Genomic DNA, 21,078 nt, shown 5'->3' with positions numbered 1-21,078 from the left:
TCTGTAAATGTTGGATAACAGAAATAGTATCTGCCCAGACCTGGAAAAAGCATTCTCAGCTGGGTGCAGCAATTGAAAACTCTTTTTGGCTGTAATTCTTCTTTGTTTCTAACTGTGAAATCTGCTGTGGCACTTTAAACTCAAAAAGAACCTCACTACATGTCATATAGAGATACAACATCCATAATTACAAGACCTGTTAGCATCAGAATCTTAGCCATTCAGAAACTTAAAAATTCCAAAAATGTATAGCATATATTTAAAGCGGTAAAACACAAAACATAATTCAGGAAAAAAAAAAAACAACAACAAAAAAAAAACAAAACAAAACAAAAACAAAAAAAACAAAAAAAAAACACAACAACAAAAAAAAACCACACACAAAAAAAACACCCACAACCCAAACCACCACACCAATAAAATCACAATACCGAGTAAAAACCAAAACTTCAGCTTTTTTATTTCAACAGGTAACAATTTTTTTTTTCCCTAACATTTAACAAAGCAACTTCTGAAGAGGAGTGGAAATAATCAAAGCCATTGATTCTTTCTTACAGAAGAAAAAATGTATTATCTGGGAGTATGCCATAGGAAATTGGTTAATTGTACCTTATTAAGTGACTCTAACCAGATGTCACACACCAGCCATTAGCCAGACAATGATTTAATGGCCTTACTCAGCTATAAACAGAGATTAACAAAACTGCACTAAACATAGGAAGGTCCTTCCATAAATCAGCTTCACATGCCATTAAAGCAAACAGCTTTTGAGCAACCTGCAGTTTTATAGATTGGTATATTATTTGCAATTACTGCTAATTACTATGAGCAATGATTGCAGTATCTCTGGAACATATCAGTTGCTGACACTGCTTGAATATGGCAACTTCATGGCTAACAAGTGTACATGTTACTGATGTATCATTACTTTTAAGTGACTGATGGAAGTGTTCTACCTTTATAATTGAAAATACAACAGGCACCTTATCTTACATAAGGGTAGGTCTGTATTTTCATGCATAATAGGCCAGTTTATGTGTGCAAAGACATCTAAAGGAGCAGTTAACCCTCAAACAGTCTCAACTGGATCAGGGAATTATTCATGTAATCAAGTACAATACAAGCACTCATTAACAGGCACTCATGCAGCTGGAATAGCTGGAAGCCTGTGACCAACACATGGGATGCATGATAACCTGCTTGTGAGGGAAGGTTCTTCTTCACACACCACACCATCTGGAATAAGGCAAAACAACAAATATCTCCTTCCAGTGACAAACACATTTAAACTGCCCATACTCTAGTACACACGTGACATGCAGATACCTGACAAATGCTGGCTTTGAAAGAAGAGCACGTTTTTTCTATGCTGACTTCAGAGAATAAAACATCAAAGAGAGACACTTTCAGTCTCTAGGAACGATGATGCAATCCCTGCTTGTGCCATGTCTACGGCTGTAGATAAATGTACAGCCTCACAAGCCACAGCAGCAGGTGGGGGATGCACTGAGCTGTGGAGACAAGAGCTGGAGAGAGAGAAAAACGCCAGTTACAAAAAGAAATAAAAGCTAACACATGATTCGAGACTCAAGCATGGACCAGACAGGGAACTTGTATCACTCATATTGATTAGATAATGACAGTGCTTCTGAAGTTTTTTGAAGATGCAAAGTGCTGGTACAAATCCTGATCATTACAGCCGTGAGACGGATAGGAAGCATTCCTATAGGTTATCAGATGGTTACCTGGCCAGCGTTAACTTTGGCACCAACAATACTGATGCCCAGTGTAGATCTTCAGAAATCTGGAGTTCTGGCACTGTCCTTATTCATATGAATGGGCATCATTCACATACAAAAGAAAGCAAAGAACTGAGAGGAATGGAGCAAGGTGTGTGAAGGATGAGCCACTTTAATAATAACAGCTATGGGCTAATGTACTTTTTAAAGTGAAAAATATAAAATCTAAGGACATCAGGAGTCAGACTTCACTTTGTGAAGATTTTTACTCATTGAGGAGCTGCTGTTAGCAACTGCATTAGCTGGATTTCCCACCCTGACCCATTGTGGAAACCTAATTACGGAGAGAGCAGACATGTGGCAAGCTGGTGAGCACTTGAATACAGTGCCTCTTTGTAATAGAAGCTTACAGGGACCCCAGGAAATAATCCAAGACCATTCAGCTGACACCATGGCAAGGTCAGCCATAGCTATGTCATTACTGAAAAAAGTTTGTTTAACCTTCTCTTGCAGACCACCCAGAAGCTGCATTCATGGCAATGTGTCCCCATGCCTCCTTCTCCTGCAGTTCAGAAGTATGGGCAGTATACATGAGTATACTGCCCATGGATGGTACATGTACCACTGGCACTACCAACAGGAGGAAGTTGATCTTTATGTAGTGGTATTTTGTATATTTGCATATCATGCTTCTTGGCAGTATCTTCTCTGCCAAGCTAAGCAACCTGCCACTAGAATGCCCTATTTGCAGTTAGATTAAATAGATCTCAGATCTCTCTCATCAAATTTCACTCTCTTTTTCTCCTGTTAGGCCTCATCTGTCTTGGAGTACAGTGTCTAAAACAGGACCGTGGTTTTACAACTGGATAGAGCAGAAAGCTGACTTCACATGGGTTTTATCAAATCACATTCTTACTCATAGATGCATTAAACTGATGGTTAATTATAACTAAAAGCATTATTTAAAATATTACAGATACTTCTTTGTGAGCATTGTGAAGGGTCTTATCACATCTGATATCTGGGGTTTCCCCTCTCTGCCTAATGCTGGGATGGGGCAATTTTAATTTCTGTCAAGGTTTCTGTCTGATATTCCTTAGAACAGGAGAATGGATTCAAGAATTTCTCCATAAATGGGATTGAGGGCCTAAAAGATACTTGTTCAATTGTTCACTTATTAAGTCCTTGTCCCCTACAATACACCACTGTCAAATATACTCAATGTAATCAGCTCCCTAAGGATTTAATCTTTTCTCACCTCTTTCAAAAGAAGGCTGAAGTAGAAGTTCAGGATCTATCTTCTCTGCATCCTCTCACAAGTGGCTCATGCTCATACATGATTCTTCCAATATTGTCTCATACCTCAAATCACTCTCCTACCACTATGAACCTAGTTGATTTGACATAGTTTTGAAAAGTACTAATATCCCTCTGCCACATTTTTGCCAGAGAAACTGAAATAACTGAGAAGCCTTTCACAAGATGACAGCCCAGGGAACCCCTTCCTCCTGCTATAAGCCTTCTGTGAGGAGTCAGCTACTCTAGAAATCAAAACAGTAAACACCCCCTCTTCCTCAAATATCAAAGCTGACTCTTACAACATTTTCAGAATCCTCAAAAGCAACCAAGACTGCAAGCTCAAGTTCACCACTGCATGCTACTGCCAAGGGAAGCCTGAGATCTGTTTATTTAATTACTTAAGTGAAAAAAAGGAGACCATGGAACCTTTAATTCAGAATTTTGATTGTAAGAACTGATTTGAAATTTAGACAACCACAAACAATCCAAATAAACCTACTTTTTTCAGCCCTACATACGACTAGTTCCTTCTGCTTGAGAATGCCAAACAAGCAGCTTAATCAATTAACACAGCCCCCAAGGTGGAGGCTCGTGCCCTTTCAAGGGAAATATATCAGAAGACTATTCTTGTAGATACGTTTACTGAAATAACAACAAAGACATAGTTTTTAGGGAAGAGATTTTACATGTATGTAGGCATCTACAATTACAGAACTTGCATATTTGTTTTACCTTTGAAAGGAAGACAATTATGAAGTTATTGACCCTGCTTGCAGGATCATGGAACATAAATTAATAAATCTCTTTAAAATTTTAAATGTGCTTTTATCATGGCCTTTAGGTAAAGTCCAACCATCACTGAAAAACAATCCTTTTCAGGCCTTTTGAATAAATTGGGAAGACAGAAAAATAGCTCTGCACATAAGCAAAGTGCATCAACATTTTGGCAGCATATAAACTTCATGTATTTGATTCCAATTGAATCAGAACACTTCTGTACTAAAGTCCTGATTCTATTCACTGTCTTAAATTCTTCCTTTATTAAGATAAGCCCTACACATTTCAGATGCTTTGCCAGTAATTGCAAAAATACAGACGACATCAGTTCAAGCAATGGACAGCATTAGTGCCCACTTAAAGAACCCTTATTTACCATTTCTAACCACCCAAGATGTCTAAACCAAGTACATTGGTAAGAAAAACTGTCTGAAAAGAGGAACGTGTGAAGGAGGACTGTAAAACTGGAGGCACCAACATCACATACCGTGCCATGGAGAATGACAGGAACAATATAAGGCAGACAGTAGCCACTGACCCTAATCCAACAGCAGTCATATATTGCAGAGTGGGTGATAAATCTAAAAGAAAAAAATAAAACTATTCAAACACACCAACCAAATAGTGCAGCTTCAGTCTCCTCATAGCTGAAGTATAGTAACAAAACCCAGATGCTGTACTTATAGCTCAGTTAATACAGTAATGGAGCTGACTATCTAGCAGCTACCATCCACTTGAGGAAGAAGGATTAATCAGCGTATTTAAAAAGCTGTTATTATGCTCATTTTTGGTAAAAGATATACCTGTCCTTATAACACTGTAACACCAGTTTCCATCAGAAAATTAGACATCTCTAGAGAAGATGTCAACCTGCCATAAAAATTACAGAATTGTCTTTCTTCCATATTATAGAGTGTGTTATCATGAAAAACTCAAAAACTTCATTTTACTTATTTATGGCGGAAGAAAATTTGTTTTTAATACAATTTTCTACCATTTTTTAATGACAATAATCTATCACACAATGTCTAGTTAGACGGCATCTAAAACAGGGCCATTTAGTTTAGACTTAATTTACAGATTTGCCTTCCACACCAGCTGAATTAAGAAATATTTCTCAAAGGATTCTGCAAGCCAAAAATACTCTCAGCCTCTCCAGGTGCAGAATTACATTAGGGCAAAGGACACTTATAAGTCCATTTGATTTAAGGCAAATTTTATTTACAACAAAAAGTCAAAGGGTTGACCTGTCATACTCTCAGCTTCCTATGCTCATTCTTTTAGCTCCAAAACCAAAATCCACCTATTTGTAAGACAGCCTTTGATGATGTGCTACATGCTGATAAATGACAAATTCAGAAGAGAACAGTACTTTGTCTTTACAGAGTTATTCTAAAGCTATTGCCTAAACACTCCTAGCAATGCAACTGTCAAGCCTAAGGAATCCTCGATTTTGGCAGAGTCTCCACAATGAATAATCACCTACATTATATTCTAAGTGCGGTAGTAAATTAACTAGATCATAAGAGTAAGTAAAAAAGAGTAACTAAAGAAAACCTAGAAAGAAACAGTGTCATCACCAGAAGATCTGTTACAGTGATAGTCTGATATGGAGGAGTTGCACCTCATGCACTCCACGCACCACGTGATTTAACATCCGTCCAATCCGTACTGTCTCACTTTCCAGCGTTACTGCCTCTCCTAACTCAAATTTGTGAGACTTTCAACTCAAAAGCAGTTTTTAAGGCTCATAGGAGACTCCAGTGGCGTGGCGTTCTTTGTCATGGGAAGCAAACATTTGCTTTTTGCTGAAACGTGAGGTCGGTGAAGAGAAGTTTCAACTTTGGTGGAAAGGAGGGAAATATGATCTCTAGTGGATTACAAACTGCTTTGAGATAAACTCATTTACTGGAAACATTTTAAAGTCAAAAAGTAAATCAAAATGAAACCGCACTAAGGAATGTACTGGGTTTTAAAGTTATGCCACTTATACACTTAAGAAACTGTACTAACTAGCATACAAAATAGCCATATTTTTAATTTTTGCAAAGCATCTTCTGGTTTTTGTTAAGATTGTAAAAAGATGTAATTCTTGACAGACCATCTGAACATTCTAAAATAAAAAATACAGCCTTTTAAGGCTAAAACATATTGTGGGGATACAGTGTTGCTGGTTTTTGTTGGGGTTTTTGTATTTTTTCGTGGAGTTTTTTGTTGGGGTGGTTTTTTTGAGGGGGGGTTGTTTGCTTTTTTGTTGTTTGTTTTTTAATTTTTATTTTTAGTTATTGTTGTTGTTCTTTGACTGATTTTTTAAATCTTTAAGCCAATATAGAACTATCTTAAAAAATAGACTTCCAAAAATGTCACACTTTCTGTGTTTCAAATTCTTTTTTGCATAAAAATTGCTATAAAGATTTGGATGTGATGCACAGAAATAGCAGCATTGAAAACCAGGGAAAAACAGGAGAGTCCATTTTAGAATGGATTGCTGAATCCATTGGAATGAAATAGTGAAGAGGAAGGAAAATTTTCTGTCTCTAATCTTTTCAATCCTTGAAGTCAACAGATAATGAATAACAAAAGAATAAAAAGCCACAGCAATTATTAGTTTACGCTGCCAAGCAAAGCCATGACAACTTAGACTTTTTTTATTGAAGGAAAAATTAACTTACTTTTAATTTGTGCCCAAACAGCACAGGACTGTGTTGTTACCTAAAAAAGAAAACATAAAAGAAATGATGTTTCTCATGAGAAAAAAATATTGTTCTTAACACCCTCTGAAAGATCAGTCATCAACAAAAATCACTATTGGGAGTGGAGTTTGTTATTCCCTTGGTAGCAGCTTCTATATTGTCTTAAAAGATCATAATAAATAAAAATAAGTTAAATATAGAGAACTCCAATGAAAGACTGGCTCTAGTTTTTAGCTCATTATTCTTTTCTTTTTTTCTTTTTTTTTTTTTACAACTTTCTATCCATGGAAGGATCTTTGACATTGCTTTGATAAGAATTCTGGATTTATGAAATGTTAAGATAAGGCTGAATATGCTGTGTTAACTCTCTCATGCAGAATACGTAACTTAAAACAGAGTATCTGATGGCACGTTTTAAAAATACTTGATGTAATGTTTTCTTCAGTTAAGATGCTTGGTAATTTTTAATAACTTTATAGAATACTTACAGTTAAAGAAATATTTATCATGAGTCTGCTTTTGTGAAGCAAGTTTGATTTTTTTACAGTAAGCTTTAGTCTCTGTTGAGCATTTTCCCTCGGCTCTTCATAGTCATAAATACACAAAAAGTTCTATTCTAGATTCTATTATCTATTGTGTAATTACTGTGAAGTGTGTTTTTGTAGTGCTTCCTACTAAATGACTTTTACATAATACATACACAATAGATGCGTTTTTCATTTTGTAGCAAAGTGTGTATTAGGTTGCTCTGAACAACAGTATGTTTGAGAAAGAAGGTTAGGTTTTGGAGCATTTGGATAAAAGGATGAAGGCACATTTGTGTGATTAATCTCTCTTCTGTGTGTCTGCATGCTGAATTGTGGAATCTCAGTGATTCCTAAACCCATTATTTATAAGGAATTTTTTTGTTAATTAAAAAGACAAAAGACTGACACGGAAAATCTTAGAAAAGGGAAGATAAAGAAAAAGAGGTGGGGTTAGAAATCCAATCAAATGCCAGATTCTGGGTCACTGGTGTGAGTGCCATCATTTTGAAATAGCTACCTTCATGACACACTCTAGTGTGCAGAAAATCAGACATCTCCTGCCTATGAGGGGAGTTACAGAGGTCCCATGAATCTCAGAGAAACAAAAAATAAATGGAAAGTAAAAACGTCACAGTAGACACCCTTTTCAAGACCTCCAAATCTGAAAAATGGAAAAATGAACACAATAATATGTTAGGGATATTCAGTAATAATAATAAAAATCAAAACCAAGCCATGATTTTGCATGATGATACAAATTGTACCATTTTTAGTATGAAAGTGACAGAAGGGACCCTTAAGGATGCCAGAATATAAAAGGGAATAATGAGAACATTAGTTAGGAGCCTATTAGATCTATTTGTAATTTGTCTGTATTCAAATGGAAATGTGCTAACAAGAAATGCTGATTTCACAGGTATTAAGAATTGAAGACCTAGCATTTTTTTAAAAGAAGACTGAGCTCTTGAATCTCAATGTAGTTACTTAAGTAATCATGCTTTTAGAAAATCTCAGAACCCAATAACCTGCAATTCATAATTCTGATTCAATTTTAGCCTTCTAATGCCAGCAATTGCACAAAATAAAAGGGCATGACAACTGAAGATTAACCAGTACTTTTGAACCAGCAGTCCAAGTTCCATTTCAAAGCAGCAGAGCTGCAAACCAAAGCAGTTTGGTATTTGCAATCCCAATAATGATTCATAACTGCTGCATGTAACTTTGTGTATTTCATCAACCAACAAAAGCCATACAGGGAAGTGCACACTAAGGAACTGATGCATTTTAAATGGTAGGAAGCAAGAGTGATCTCTACAAATAACGGTAATACCAATCCATCAAATCAGTGGCCTAGAAAATATGTCTGCAAATGTCAGCAGTGAAAGATCAGGAAAAAATCCACAACAAAGAGAAGGAATAATGTAAAGCTTAATAAACAGCTGGTAAAGATGTATAAGAGTCTATTTCATTCTGTTCAGCAAAAGTCTTCACAAAAGTAAAAGAAATTAAAATGCCCCAGTACTAGAAAACACTGAGGGTAAAGAGCTGGCCAAACCAATGTATGAAATCCAAGGATAAATAAACTATGTTTAAAGATGTATTTAGTAGCACTTAAAGAGGCCAAAGTTGTATCCATTTGACTGATTAACAATCCTGCTCCACAGAGTTCATTTTTCTATAAAATAAATTTCTATAAAATTCATTGTCCAAATTCCAGGATATTTTGGATGCCAATGTTAATAATTTAAATTATTTATGAAATGAAATGTCTTCTATTGTAATTTTCCTACTTTTCCCCTCACGCACTTAATTAAAAAATTATGACAAACAGACCGGTATCAGGATCAGAAATAACTTCATCTCAGCTACAAAAATCTGACTATTTTTAAATAGTACTGCACAGATCAGTAGATAACAGAATCCTCTTATTACATCCACTTGTTTTATTCCACTCATTTTGAACTGAGGAAGTTACAGGTAAAAGGTAAATCCTTTTACTCTAGAAATACATTTTGATCGTAATACACTACCATGAAAACAGTACTTCAGAAAATGCATAAATGAGGACGTTATTCACTATTTCTTAACAGAAGCTGTTTTAACTTATGAGATTTGTGTGTAGGCTCCCAAAATTGTAGACAATTATTTATAAGTGACACATGGATCAGTTTCTGCATACCTCCTTGCTTTGTGCTGTATACACAAAGTCCTAAAAACTCTATTTTGATGTCAAGGTGAGACACTGTTTAGGTGTTCCTTTATTAGTTCAGGTTTTGTATTTGGCATTCAGGAACTGTATTGCACACAGTTATCCCCTGTCCCATACTAGAAAAAACTTCCTACTGGTAAGACTTATATTATAAAAAAAATTAAAACTGTTGACTCCTGAGATGGACACAACTGGAAAACCAGATGATATGTACATTTTGGAGACTTTTTGGTTTTAGTAAAAAATACACATTTAGTTTTAAATTATAAAAATTTGATAATAATATGCTTTTTTTAGTAAGGATTTCTCAGTGGAGTTGGAGCAGACACTAACTGCTTCTGGAAGGGAACAACATGTGATAAAATATATTTTCCATGGCATTTGGCAAACTGGGATATTTTGTTATACAATATTTATTTAAAAATTAAAATGGGTAAATTCATCATTGCTAAGGAGTGATTTTCAAATTCCCATACTGATCTCTTTAGTAAATTTTGGCCCAATACAGACACCTTCAATTACTGAGGGCAGGGATGGCCGTTTATTTTTAATTACTTTCCATTGCTTGACTTTTGGCCTTCAAAGTTGCTTCAACATTACAATGACAAAGTACTGCTAAGGAATTATACGAGATATTTAAAGAGCTTCAGATTTAATCTAATTGTGTCAACTAGGAGATTCTCAAAGCATCATAAAAAATTCAATGTCCAGCTAACATTTTCATCTTTTCCCCCAGCAACATATCATTCAAGAGGTGTAAAGAAGAGGTTTTAAAACATCCATTACCTTATTCCACTCACTTATTATTTTCAAAAAAACACAATACTCTTCTCCCAGCTTTAAAGGAGCATTATAAAACTTCCCATAATAATGTCTGTCTCCAAGAGCAATTGACATATTATCAGCAACATCCTTCGCCTGAAATTCAGCTGCCACATATCCTTTAATATCAGTGGTATTACTGAAGAAAGTTGTAGCAGCAAAGGAGTCACAAATAAAAGTGCTTTGCAAATCCAGGGGAAGCACAATCACTTGATAAAGACTAGAGTGAAACAAACAAACAAAAAAGTAAATATTAGCCCTCATTTTAATGAAATAAGCATCAGATGTTCATTAATCCATACTGGTTTTTTTTTTTTTTCTGTTTGTAGCCTCTTAACTGATTTTTATTAACAATGTCCAATACGAACACTTCTTATACTAAAATATTTATTTTTGTGTGTGTTCCACTTCATTTTTAACCAGAATCACTGCACGCACAGCTTAGAGCTGGGTCTTCTCATCACATGCAAGTTATTCCTTCATTAAGTTACATAATGTAACATAAGTTATTACTTATGTTCGGAAGAACATACAACTGGGGTACTACAGATTACCTCTTCCTCCTCCTCACACTGAAGTTCACCTATGAAACAATATATAATTTTCTCTAAAAATTACTTTTAAGTTTACAGAAACAAGATATTTTCTATTGAAAGGACGAGAGAACAGGTACCACTTAAAAAAATAAATCAAATCTGTCTTCATACCTCTCAAAACAATGTTTAGACTATCGTATTCAACTATAGGAAGGCTGTTCCTTAAGGTTGTGACATCAGCCATTCCATGAGAGGTTACTAGCTTTCAAGTATTTTCTACTTCAGTGTAATATTGAGTTACCTCTTCCTTCTGTCACCAACAGCACTTAGTGTGGGGTAAATCCTTTAACTCTAGAAATACATTTTTATAGTAATACACTACTAGGAAAACAGTACTTCAGAATATGCATTAATGAGGATGTTATTCACTATTTCCTCTGGCTCTGGGGAAAAAATGTACTGTCTGCATGAGTTCATTGGAAAAGAAAAATCACATCAGTAGAGGTGTGTTTGGATCCATCAATAAAGATCTACTGTAACCTCACTGTGGATAAAGTGAAAAGAAAAACAATATCAAACCACAAAGCCAATGGTGAAAACTCACAATTATCCAAACTAGGATTTTGTTCCAGAAAACAGAGAAAAGTCTGAAGCTAAATATTACTCTGCTAAGGGGGGAGAAACTGGGAGGTACCGCTTCAGTTTTTTTCCATTGCTAAAAAAACCCCAAAACACTTCTAATCTGTACATAATATGAATCTGCAGAATGTTCTTTGAAACGGTGAAGAGTACAAAGACAAACCTGATTGGTCCATTTTGATCTTCTGCTTTCCGGAGTCTGAGCAAAGGTGCAGAACCTTTAACTGCAACAAATTCTACTTCTGGGAAAGGGGGATCTGAAAAGTAAACAACCACCAGTGGTTCAAAAAGGTTTTAGAAATATTTCAGGCATCAGTTCCTAGCTATTTTTCAGTTCCTTTTTCAATTGCTAGCTACTTTTTCCACCAAAACTTCTTTAATCAGGCCTTGAACCCCAAACAGCTAAAGCCTGCAGGCAACATAAATTGAAAACACAGAGCAAACATGATCATGATGGTGTGGCAGACCCTGTACTTCTGCTAGCTAGGAAAAAGAGAGATGCACAAAAATGGTGGTTTACTACAGAGAGAAGAGCTTTCAAAGATGAAAGCTTTGTTGGAGGAAGCGTGTTATTTACTAGACTAATTGAAATGTCAGGGAGAAGAAAAATACGAAACTGTGCATAGAACCCTTTGTAAGAAATACAACGGTATGAATAAAGGAGAACTTAGTATTGCCAAAAGTACTTTCAAGAAGGCAACTTCCTTAGATACTACTCATAGTCAGGTAGCAATAGCTAGGCCCTTAAACTGGATTTCAATATGGATACAGAAATCTAATCTGTTTTAGTAGGAATATGCATCAAGGCTAATACTGAACAAGTACTTCCTCTAAGTTCAATGGCAATGATTACAGCTGCACAGCTGTAATAGAAATCACAGCTGATATTGAAATTACCACTACTAACCTAGAAGCAAAAATGAAAATAGCTTCAGTGTGCACAACCAAGGGGGCAGGGTGTGAAGACATAGAGTGTGAAGACATAGACACCATCTAGCCCAAAAGTCTGAAAGAACTTGTACAGGTACAGCTGGGCTTTTTAAACACCAGTGCATCAGACTGCTGGTACAATATCTGACACGTGACAAATGCAGTCCTTACGTACAGAAAACCAAGGCTTCAAAGCCAGAAGAATAATCAGTATCATGAAGAGAAAGAAAATAATGCAGATTTTCCAAAGTTAAGTGACATCAGGCAAAATATTGCTCAGATGCATGGATTTTTCAAAGAGCTGGAATACAAATAGTTGAACATATCTTTTGAAGTATAGAAAATCATTAGTTTTGCAAGAGAAAATGAGGCTTGTTAGAAAAACTTTCAAGAGGGTAAGTAACTGCTAAAAAGGGAGCTAGAAATATACATCATGTTGAAAGCAGAAGCACTGGGGTGCAGGAAGGTTATTAAAGGTTAGTACTACTAGCACTTTGTTAACAATCATGGTGCAAAATCCCACTATGTACAGCTGAATTTTGCAGCTCAATGCTAGAAATACAGAGACTTTACACAAGAAGAACTGAATCACCCTAACAGCTGTTGTTTTCCAAAATTCATGTTAAATTCACCAGTAAAAAATACAAGGTGAGACACCTGTGCTTCTAACAAGAATTTCTGCTAAATATTCTAATTTCCTTTGAGTAGTAGGAAGGGCATATTAGTACACATCAGAATGAGTGTTAGACACCAAAAATGACGGCAGAAAGAAAAAATCCAAAAGGCTGCTCTAAAAGGCATAAGAAAAAGGCTTATGTAATACAAGGATAGTACCACCCAAGGTACTCAGGGCCCATGTGGGATCATTTCATAGTGCCTGAAGTTCCAGTCATAGTTAAACAGAGCTATGTGAAACCAGTTCACAGGATACAAGGAAGAGATGGATAGAGAAATCCTCTTATATGGGGCAAACAAAATCTCAGCTTTGTAACATATGAAGATGAAATCTGGAAGCTAATATGATCTCTGCTTTAAACAAAGATGCAATGTGTGAGGGGATACAACTTTAGTATGGTGTGTCCAAAATAAAGCTAACAGGCTATACAAGCATCTTAGCAAGAAAAAGCTCTACCACTTGACAAAGTCATCCTCAGGAGACTGTCCTGAAAACTTACCCACCCAAATAAATTGCTTTGGCAGTTCCCTTTACCAGGTTATCTTCAAAGCCAGGCTATGGGTGAACTACCAGGGAAGAAACCAGCGACGAATGTTTAGGATTGAAATGAGAGTAAGATTTATATGGTGGTCTACAGTTTCCTCCCCAGGGAAAACAGGCACTGATCTCTTTCCTTTGATGACCAATGACAGGATCTGAGAGGGTGGATTGGCATTTTCATCCAGACGGTGGTTGGGCACTGGAACAGGCGTCCCAGGAAAGTGGTCACAGCATCAGCCTGACAGAGCTCAAGAAGGATTTGAACAATACTCTCAGGCACACGGTGTGATTCTTTGGGATGTTCTGTACAGAGCTAGGAGTTGGACTTTGATGATGCATGTCGGTCCATTCTCAGCATCTATGAGTCTCTGAAAGCCACTGCTCCACAATGACTTGCTTCCCTCTAGTAGAGACAGGGAAGAAAACTCTGAGAGTTCTCTCAGTTAATGAAATATACTGCATGGCTGCCTGCAAGAACCAGAAATGGTCTTTGCTCCCTGTCTTTTCAATACATCTGCAGCTGGAGATACTGTAAAAGGTAGAGGCAGAATTTCTATCTGAATGAAAGAAATGAACAAATAATATTTGACAGCCGGTCTTTAGGCCCTTTGCACATTGTAAACCTAAGCAAACATTAATTAAGAGACAGAAATTGTCTCTTAATTTCAGTGGCTCCTTAGCACAGACACTGTCAATAGGCAGAGTGTCAGGAAAATATATCTCTCAGGATGGTTTTATCTGGTATACTTTTTCTATCTTCCTTTCCTCTGACATTCAATGTCATCACAAGACTTATTAATTTCTCTTAAGAATTTTTCAATTGCCAAGAAAAACTTGGAAATTTCCTCTCTAATGCCAGCCAGAATGTGCACTGCATGCAAGTTTTGCATTGTTTTCACATATATACAGCACAAGAGGAAACAGATGTGGACTCAGATGACAACAAGATGCTGACTAAGGTGGTAATAATTGATTTTTCCATTTTCTATAATTTGACAGAAAAAATACAAATCATGAAATAAGTAGCCATCCAGAACTGACAGCCCTAGAAAGTGGGTAAAAGAGAGAAAAATATGAAAAAACATGGAATGCTGTTAAAGGATGGAGTCTTCTGCTGTTTAGTTTCTGGTAGAAAATACTAGTTATTAAAAACATTAAGCACACAGAAGACAATCTACCTGATTTAATTAAAAGAGTGAACAGTTTGTAGCAAAGTGAAGGAGTAATAATAATAATAATAAATTAAAGCAGTAGTTTAATTTTTGCTTTGGTGACCAGAAAATAAGCTCTGAAGAAGTTATTCCATAGGCAGTATTTGCTCACTCTGACTTTTTTAATAAAATAAGAACTTTGCCCGAAATTAAACACTTAAAAATACAGCTAAAAAAAGAAGTCTGCTGGGATGTCATAACTATTACCAGATTTAAAAACCGCATGTTAAAAACACTGACTTAACACCACACAGAATAGGTGAAGGGAAAAGGGGAATATTACAGAGCTGTAATGACTTGCTCTAGGTGAGTTGTGTGAAGAAATCAAGATCCTCCAGTCTGTTCAGGTGTTGTTAGCACCTTCCCTTTAAGTCTTCACCAGCAGAACAGACTAACATATCTGTAGTAACACCAGGAAAACAGAGAAGAGCATGGCAAGAAATGAAAGTATATCCAGAGATTGTCTCACTCTAAGCACTTCCTTGTCATAGCAGTCTTACGTTAGTAACACTTGAACATTTCATAAAAAGGCTAATTTTCTACAATAAGAATCCATCTACTGATTTTCTCTCTGAACCTGAAGGCAAGCTACAGGGAAGAAGGTACATGCCAGGAAGCGCTTCCGGCTGCAGCAACACTGAGAATCATCACACGCCTCAATGCTCAAGAAAAAGCCTGCTTGGTGTTACAGTGTAAGGGCAATAGCAAAGCTTTAAAAATAATAATGGAATTGAGCAACAAAGTCCAAACTCACATGGCAACTCTTCACTGAATTTGACAGTCCCAACAAGTCAAATCAAAGACTCCTCTTAAGGCTGGGCTTTAAATAAAACAACCCTTTAGTGAAACAAGACCATGTGCATGACCTTAATTTCCTGCAAACAAGGGAATTCTTTCATGTGATGCCTATTTAACTTAGGTCAAAGTTACAAGGTGCTTATATAGCTTGAGTTATAAGATATCAATTTAACCTGATATATCTGCATAACTTGATATTAATATCACCTGAATCATAACTTTCTATACTCATATAACCTGAATCATAGCCTTTGATACCTATCATAATTTTTTATACCTATATAACCTGATATAAAAAGCTTTCTATATAATGTAATGACTAGTATATGGTTAACTAGCTGCTAAATGCTGAATAGACGTAAAAGAAGAAAAGGTAGACAGCTTCAGAGATAGATAAATATAGTACTAATAAGAAACTGACAAATGTAAAGCCTATTAGCCACAAAATAAAGAATTTAGGCCGGTTAGAACCAGACAGACCAAGGAACACCATAACTGGGCATGTTCCAAAGACAAAGGTGAAAAGTTCAGATGTGAAGAAGACCTTGGAAGCCTTCATCAAAAACCCCTGATGACCCCCAAACTGAGGAGGCGCAAGTGTAGTGCGAAAGATCTAATAACCTTGAGATCTATGTAAATATATATAAACATACTATGTAAAATAGTTCTAGCACTAGTTCCATCAGTATATGATGATGTTATAGTGATACAATAACACTAAGCAATACCTATGTATAAATATACCACAGCACTTGACAAAGGTAGGTGAGTTAGCTCACCTCCTCAACTCCAGCACTGCAATAAACAAATACCTTCTCGATAGACACTGGTCTATGGGGATTTATTTCCAGCCTTTTTCAGGTACCACATGGTTATTTGAGGGCTTTATGCCCAAAAGGTTTTTGCTGAATTTTAAAACAAGGAAGTAAAAAATACTGCTGTAAAAGTAAAACTAAAATAATTTAGAGATATTATTACAATGGAAAACATTGTTTAATGTTTGTATTACTCTTTGAAGAGTAATTAACTTTACTGTACATATTTAAATATAATTGATCCAGTACAGTGTGAGAAGAGATTTTTTTCAGTTAGAGAGGAACATTATGTAAAGAGAGGGAGGGAAGGAGAATAAATAAATCAAGACCACATCTACAGAAAAAAATCATTTAGAACTCCTTTAAAGACCGGTCATTTCTGGAAATCCCACTCATGTGACTCCCTTTGCTGACTGCGGCCTTTGTTCCCCTGCCGTGTGGCTGAGTGTCACACCATGCCGTTCCTCATCAGAGAGGTATGAATTCAGCGATGCACAGTCCAGACGGAAGCGGTGCGCGGGGCCGTGTCACCAGCCAGGCCAGCTCTGCCCGCGGCCGTGCGCCGGGCCCGCTGCGGGAGCCTGAGCTCCGCCGCACACAAGGGCCTCTCTCAGGGAGAGCGCTGCCCGGGGCCCGATGTCCTTCAAGGAAATCGCTCCTAGGCGGGGAAAGAAAGGTGAAAGCGGGGAGATGCTTTCGGGGACCTTGGCTGGGACCTCTCAGTCGCCTCCGCGCCAGAAAGTGACGCGCCACCCTGCCCTCGCGCTGTGAGTGCCACTGCCAGACACACAACACCCAGGGAGCCAGCTCGTGCCCCGTCGGGCGCTTTCTGTGCTGCCAGCTGCAGAGCACCTCCGGGCCAGGAACTCCACCTCTAAAACTGAATTTGCCAACATCTTGCTGCTTCTTGTACGGATCGTTTCTAGGTTGCGTTATGGTCGTCTGACTCTGCTGCCATGCGTGTAGGTGAGCCAGGGTGATCCCTGTCTCCCTATTCCTGGACACTTCTATGGTTTGTCATCTGCTGCGGTTCTTCATGCGGCGCCTTTCCCTTGTGACCCCTAGGCACAAAGTGAGGTGTATTGAGTGCTCACGTCTGCTGTCCTGCAGACCTGGAGAAGGAGCTCAGGGTCTGGCAGCAGAAGGGGAGCTCGGTGCTGCTGGCCCAGGGTGTTCGGGCTAGGGGCCTGGCTGGATCTTCCACAACAGGAGACCTGGTGTGACAGCCTCCTAACCTCAGTGAAAGAGGTTTGGTCTGGGACCCTGCAAACAGGCACCACTGCTGTCACACCCTTCCTAAGCTGATAACAGGACCTTGCCTGAATAAGCAGAGAGGTGCAGCACTGTGCTGGACCCAGGGCAAGGACCCAGGTTTACAGTGCCACCCACTTCCTACATCCCCTGCCCCTGCTCAGCACTCTGCAATCCTCTCTTCCTCCTGGATCTTGGCCAAGTGTAGCGGTCCTTTGCACAGCTTGGAGCTGCTTAAATGGGATGTGTGGTACAGGAGATTGGCATGTGCTCATATGCACCGAGATGAAGGCACTTCACAGTACTTAGCCAAAGGAGAGGAGGAAAATTTAGTCATAAAGAACTCAGCAAGGTGCTTTTGGTGCTTTCAACTAAAAGGCCTGACAGAAGACACCATGTTTTCTTTTCTTGTTTCTCTTCTGTGAGCAATCCACCCAAAGCAAACAGTATGGAAATCAGAGTTTTATTCCTCTTGCAAAGCACTGGCAGTAAAGCATAGACTGTGTCAGCGATATCAGTTGCTTTGTAAACAGAATAAGAGAAATAATACGAATGTTCATGGTTTCCCAGCTATGGAGGAGTTCAGAAAAATGATAGAGATGTAGTGTTCATATGAATTAATTATCATACATTTAAATAGTCTCTGGACAAAAATACACAGTGTATGCAGATGTAAGAAATTATTTACATGACTGGCAGCTAATTTCCCCCTACATTAAAAAAAAAGTAATCATGCTCATGTTTTCATCACTTCTCTTTCTCCATTACATAAATAAGAAACTCCCTTCTTGGCAAGTCTCGTGCTCTGATACTGCTCACTTCACTGGACAGCTTCTCTGGAGGTACATGATGTGCTCTCAGAGTAAGAGCTGTCAGATCACCACACCTCCAAGAGTCTTTCACTTCCTCACTAGAAAGTAGTGTTTGGGTTTTCCCTCCTCTTCTAGACCTTAAAGAACTCCCTTTATGAAAGAATGAGTGTGAATCTTTTCCATCCTACAGCAGATCAGAACAATAGTCTTTTGTGTCTGTGTGTACATCCACAGGCAGAAGAACAAATTAGACATCACAATCTGATCTGTAACATTGTGCACTTTCCACACACCAAGAGAAAGGAGCATGGCTCTAGAAGGTTTTACTTAATATATGATGGAATACATTCTTCTTATGCAAGTCACTTTTTAGACTCTCTGCTTGTGAGTCTACTTTCTCACTCATGCGTCCATATGAAGACAGAGATCAGACATATATGAGTACATGGCCTGAAGGTAAATCCTAGGCTAAATCAAGAAGAGTAGCAGCTGAGAAAGATAGACAGTACTGCAGTTACCTGAGGTACACAGACCCAAGGGCAAGCCTACTCAACCCCCCCAGAAGGTACATGTACAAATACGTAAGGAACTGCAGCATATGTGAATAGTATGCCTTGAACAAACTCAAAGCAGAAAATCAAGAGGAGGAAAAGCAATGAGAAATAATAATTGAACCTAATATTAATTATTTTACGGGAAGGAAATGTAATCTGTAACTCAGGCACAAAAGATCTATTTCTAATGTCCAGAAACATTTCTGTCTTAGTATGTCTTAAGTCATAGTGGTCCACTCTAAACCAAAAAAAGCTAACCAGACTCTGTAAACATAGACGCATTCATGAACTCCCCAAATACCAGAATTTTCATAAAGGATCTACCCAAAGCAAAGCTCAAAACCAGATTCAAATATCAATAGAATTTTAATGTAGCTGAACTGAAAAAATTATTCAGAACATTAGCAATGAAAGTAAAGTAGACCTAACTCCTTATTTATTATTCTATTTTTCAAACACTTGAAAAAATGGTTACAAAGGTCAATCATCTTAAATTCCTATGTAAAAACAGGCAGTGATATTAAGAACAATACCTCCCCTGAGCATGCCTTAAAAAACGATATTCCAAAAGGAAAATTACCAGAACCATGTGTAAATAGTATAATCAAAAGTACAACAACAATACATTCCTTTCCTTCTCCGGAAAGGGACACAAGATTCCTTATTTAAAAAACAATCTTGCTACCATCTTTTTACAGCTACAATATAATCACTGTCTAATAATTTTTGATCATTTTGTATTTTGACTCAATTTCATATTTCCAGTAGACAAGTGATGAGAGTTTCCTTAAAATAAATTAAGACAACATAAAAGACTGTGCAAGATGCCTGTTACAATGATCCATGAAGCAGAAGCATTTGCTAGACTGTATTTATCATCTACAAGATAACAGGCAAAACCAACTTTATGTTCAGCACTGAACTATTTTTTTCAGAGAATGTTACTTGCCAGGGAGAAAAACAGGCTTTTAGGTCCAAGTTCTTGGGTTTTTTTCTTTAGAAATAATATGGTTATAACATATCCTCATTCAGGATTAATATGGGCATAGATATAGATAGTCAAGATATAGAAGTAATTTTCATGGCATGCATTCATAAATCTTGGGGTTTTTTAAAAAAATACACAAACTTCTTGCTAGCATTTATACACTTTTTGTATTCTGCAACAGTCAAAAAATTTACACAATCACTATCCTTATCAGGAAATTAGGTCTGTAAGGCAGTGATCATCCAATTGCCTAGGACATGTCTCTTCATGCTATTCAAAACACCACAGTTAAGATTTTCCAAACTCTTAAAATGTGAAAGGTTTGGAAAAGTCAAGGAGGCACAATATCTGGATTTGCCCCTCCTGCTGAGGAAACAGACCAACTAATTATGTCCCTCTTAAAAGATGGCATATCAAACCTTAAACAACCCATGAAAACATAATCAGTAAAACACTTTTGTAAGTCTCAGTTTCCCTAGAACTTCTTTGTTTAAGACATATCTTGCATTTTTACAATACCATTTAGCTAGAAAACAACCAGAGCTAATAAAGCCACTTTTCATAATTAATTCCCAGCTAAATTGAGATCATTCCATCCACCATGGAAAATACATACATGATTACAAAATAACTCGAATGAAAAATAACAAAATGAAGATGAAAATTATACACCTACTCTTAAATTATAGTTTTTATACAAATTAAGCTGCTTGCATAGCTAATGCAATTCCAAGGCATAAGACACAGAAGTCAAAGTAGCACTGCCAGAAGAATTATCCTGTTCATCTTAGATGAGATAACAACACAATTAATCTCATTTAAATTCCATTATTTGGCAAGTTTTGCAGCAAGATCATTATGGACTTTTTAATTTTCTTCAACTTCTGCAAAAACTTCAAAAAGACATACTTTTATGTTTTTTTCAATGGAAGTCAAAAAATAAGAAGTGTTTGCACATCAAGTTTTAGATAAAGACTCCTAATATGACAGAGCAACACTCACCTTTTATTGCTTATTGAATAAGATAACTACCAGATATAAATGGGCTTGTGTAGTAAAATCATCTTTCAAAATGGAAATGACCTGACTTTTATGCAAAGACCTTTCCTGGGGCTATGCAAGTGCATTTGTTAAGCACTAACTCAGCAGAGAGGAAAATATGCCAGCTGCCAAGACACAGATACCACTTCACACAGCACATGCTGCAAAGTGTTCTCTAGAGCTCTGCTGAGTAAATGACCTGATGCAATCCTGTAGAATTG

The 21,078-nt window shown here is 37.2% G+C and overlaps 1 protein-coding gene across 2 annotated transcripts in view; it reads right to left on the bottom strand.

The window, feature by feature from the left end:
- Positions 1-467: 467 nt before the first annotated feature.
- Positions 468-21,078, bottom strand: part of SUSD1 (sushi domain containing 1) — a 42,759-nt gene continuing 22,148 nt past the window's right edge. Inside the window, exons 13-17 of one of the 2 annotated variants that reach the window (XM_040090132.2) lie at positions 11,405-11,498; positions 10,031-10,286; positions 6,488-6,527; positions 4,303-4,396; positions 468-1,526 (exon numbers count right to left, since the gene is read on the bottom strand). In XM_040090132.2, the coding sequence (XP_039946066.1) occupies positions 1,391-1,526; positions 4,303-4,396; positions 6,488-6,527; positions 10,031-10,286; positions 11,405-11,498 (620 nt within the window). In that variant the 3' untranslated portion in view covers positions 468-1,390. The remainder of the gene's footprint in view (positions 1,527-4,302; positions 4,397-6,487; positions 6,528-10,030; positions 10,287-11,404; positions 11,499-21,078) is intronic. The other variant, XM_040090133.2, reaches the window with a different exon arrangement.

This window comes from Hirundo rustica, chromosome Z, assembly GCF_015227805.2.
Source record: "Hirundo rustica isolate bHirRus1 chromosome Z, bHirRus1.pri.v3, whole genome shotgun sequence".
NCBI classification, from domain to species: Eukaryota; Metazoa; Chordata; class Aves; order Passeriformes; family Hirundinidae; genus Hirundo; species Hirundo rustica.
Note: the sequence above shows the minus strand (reverse complement) of the source record. Positions and strands in the feature narration are given on the sequence as shown.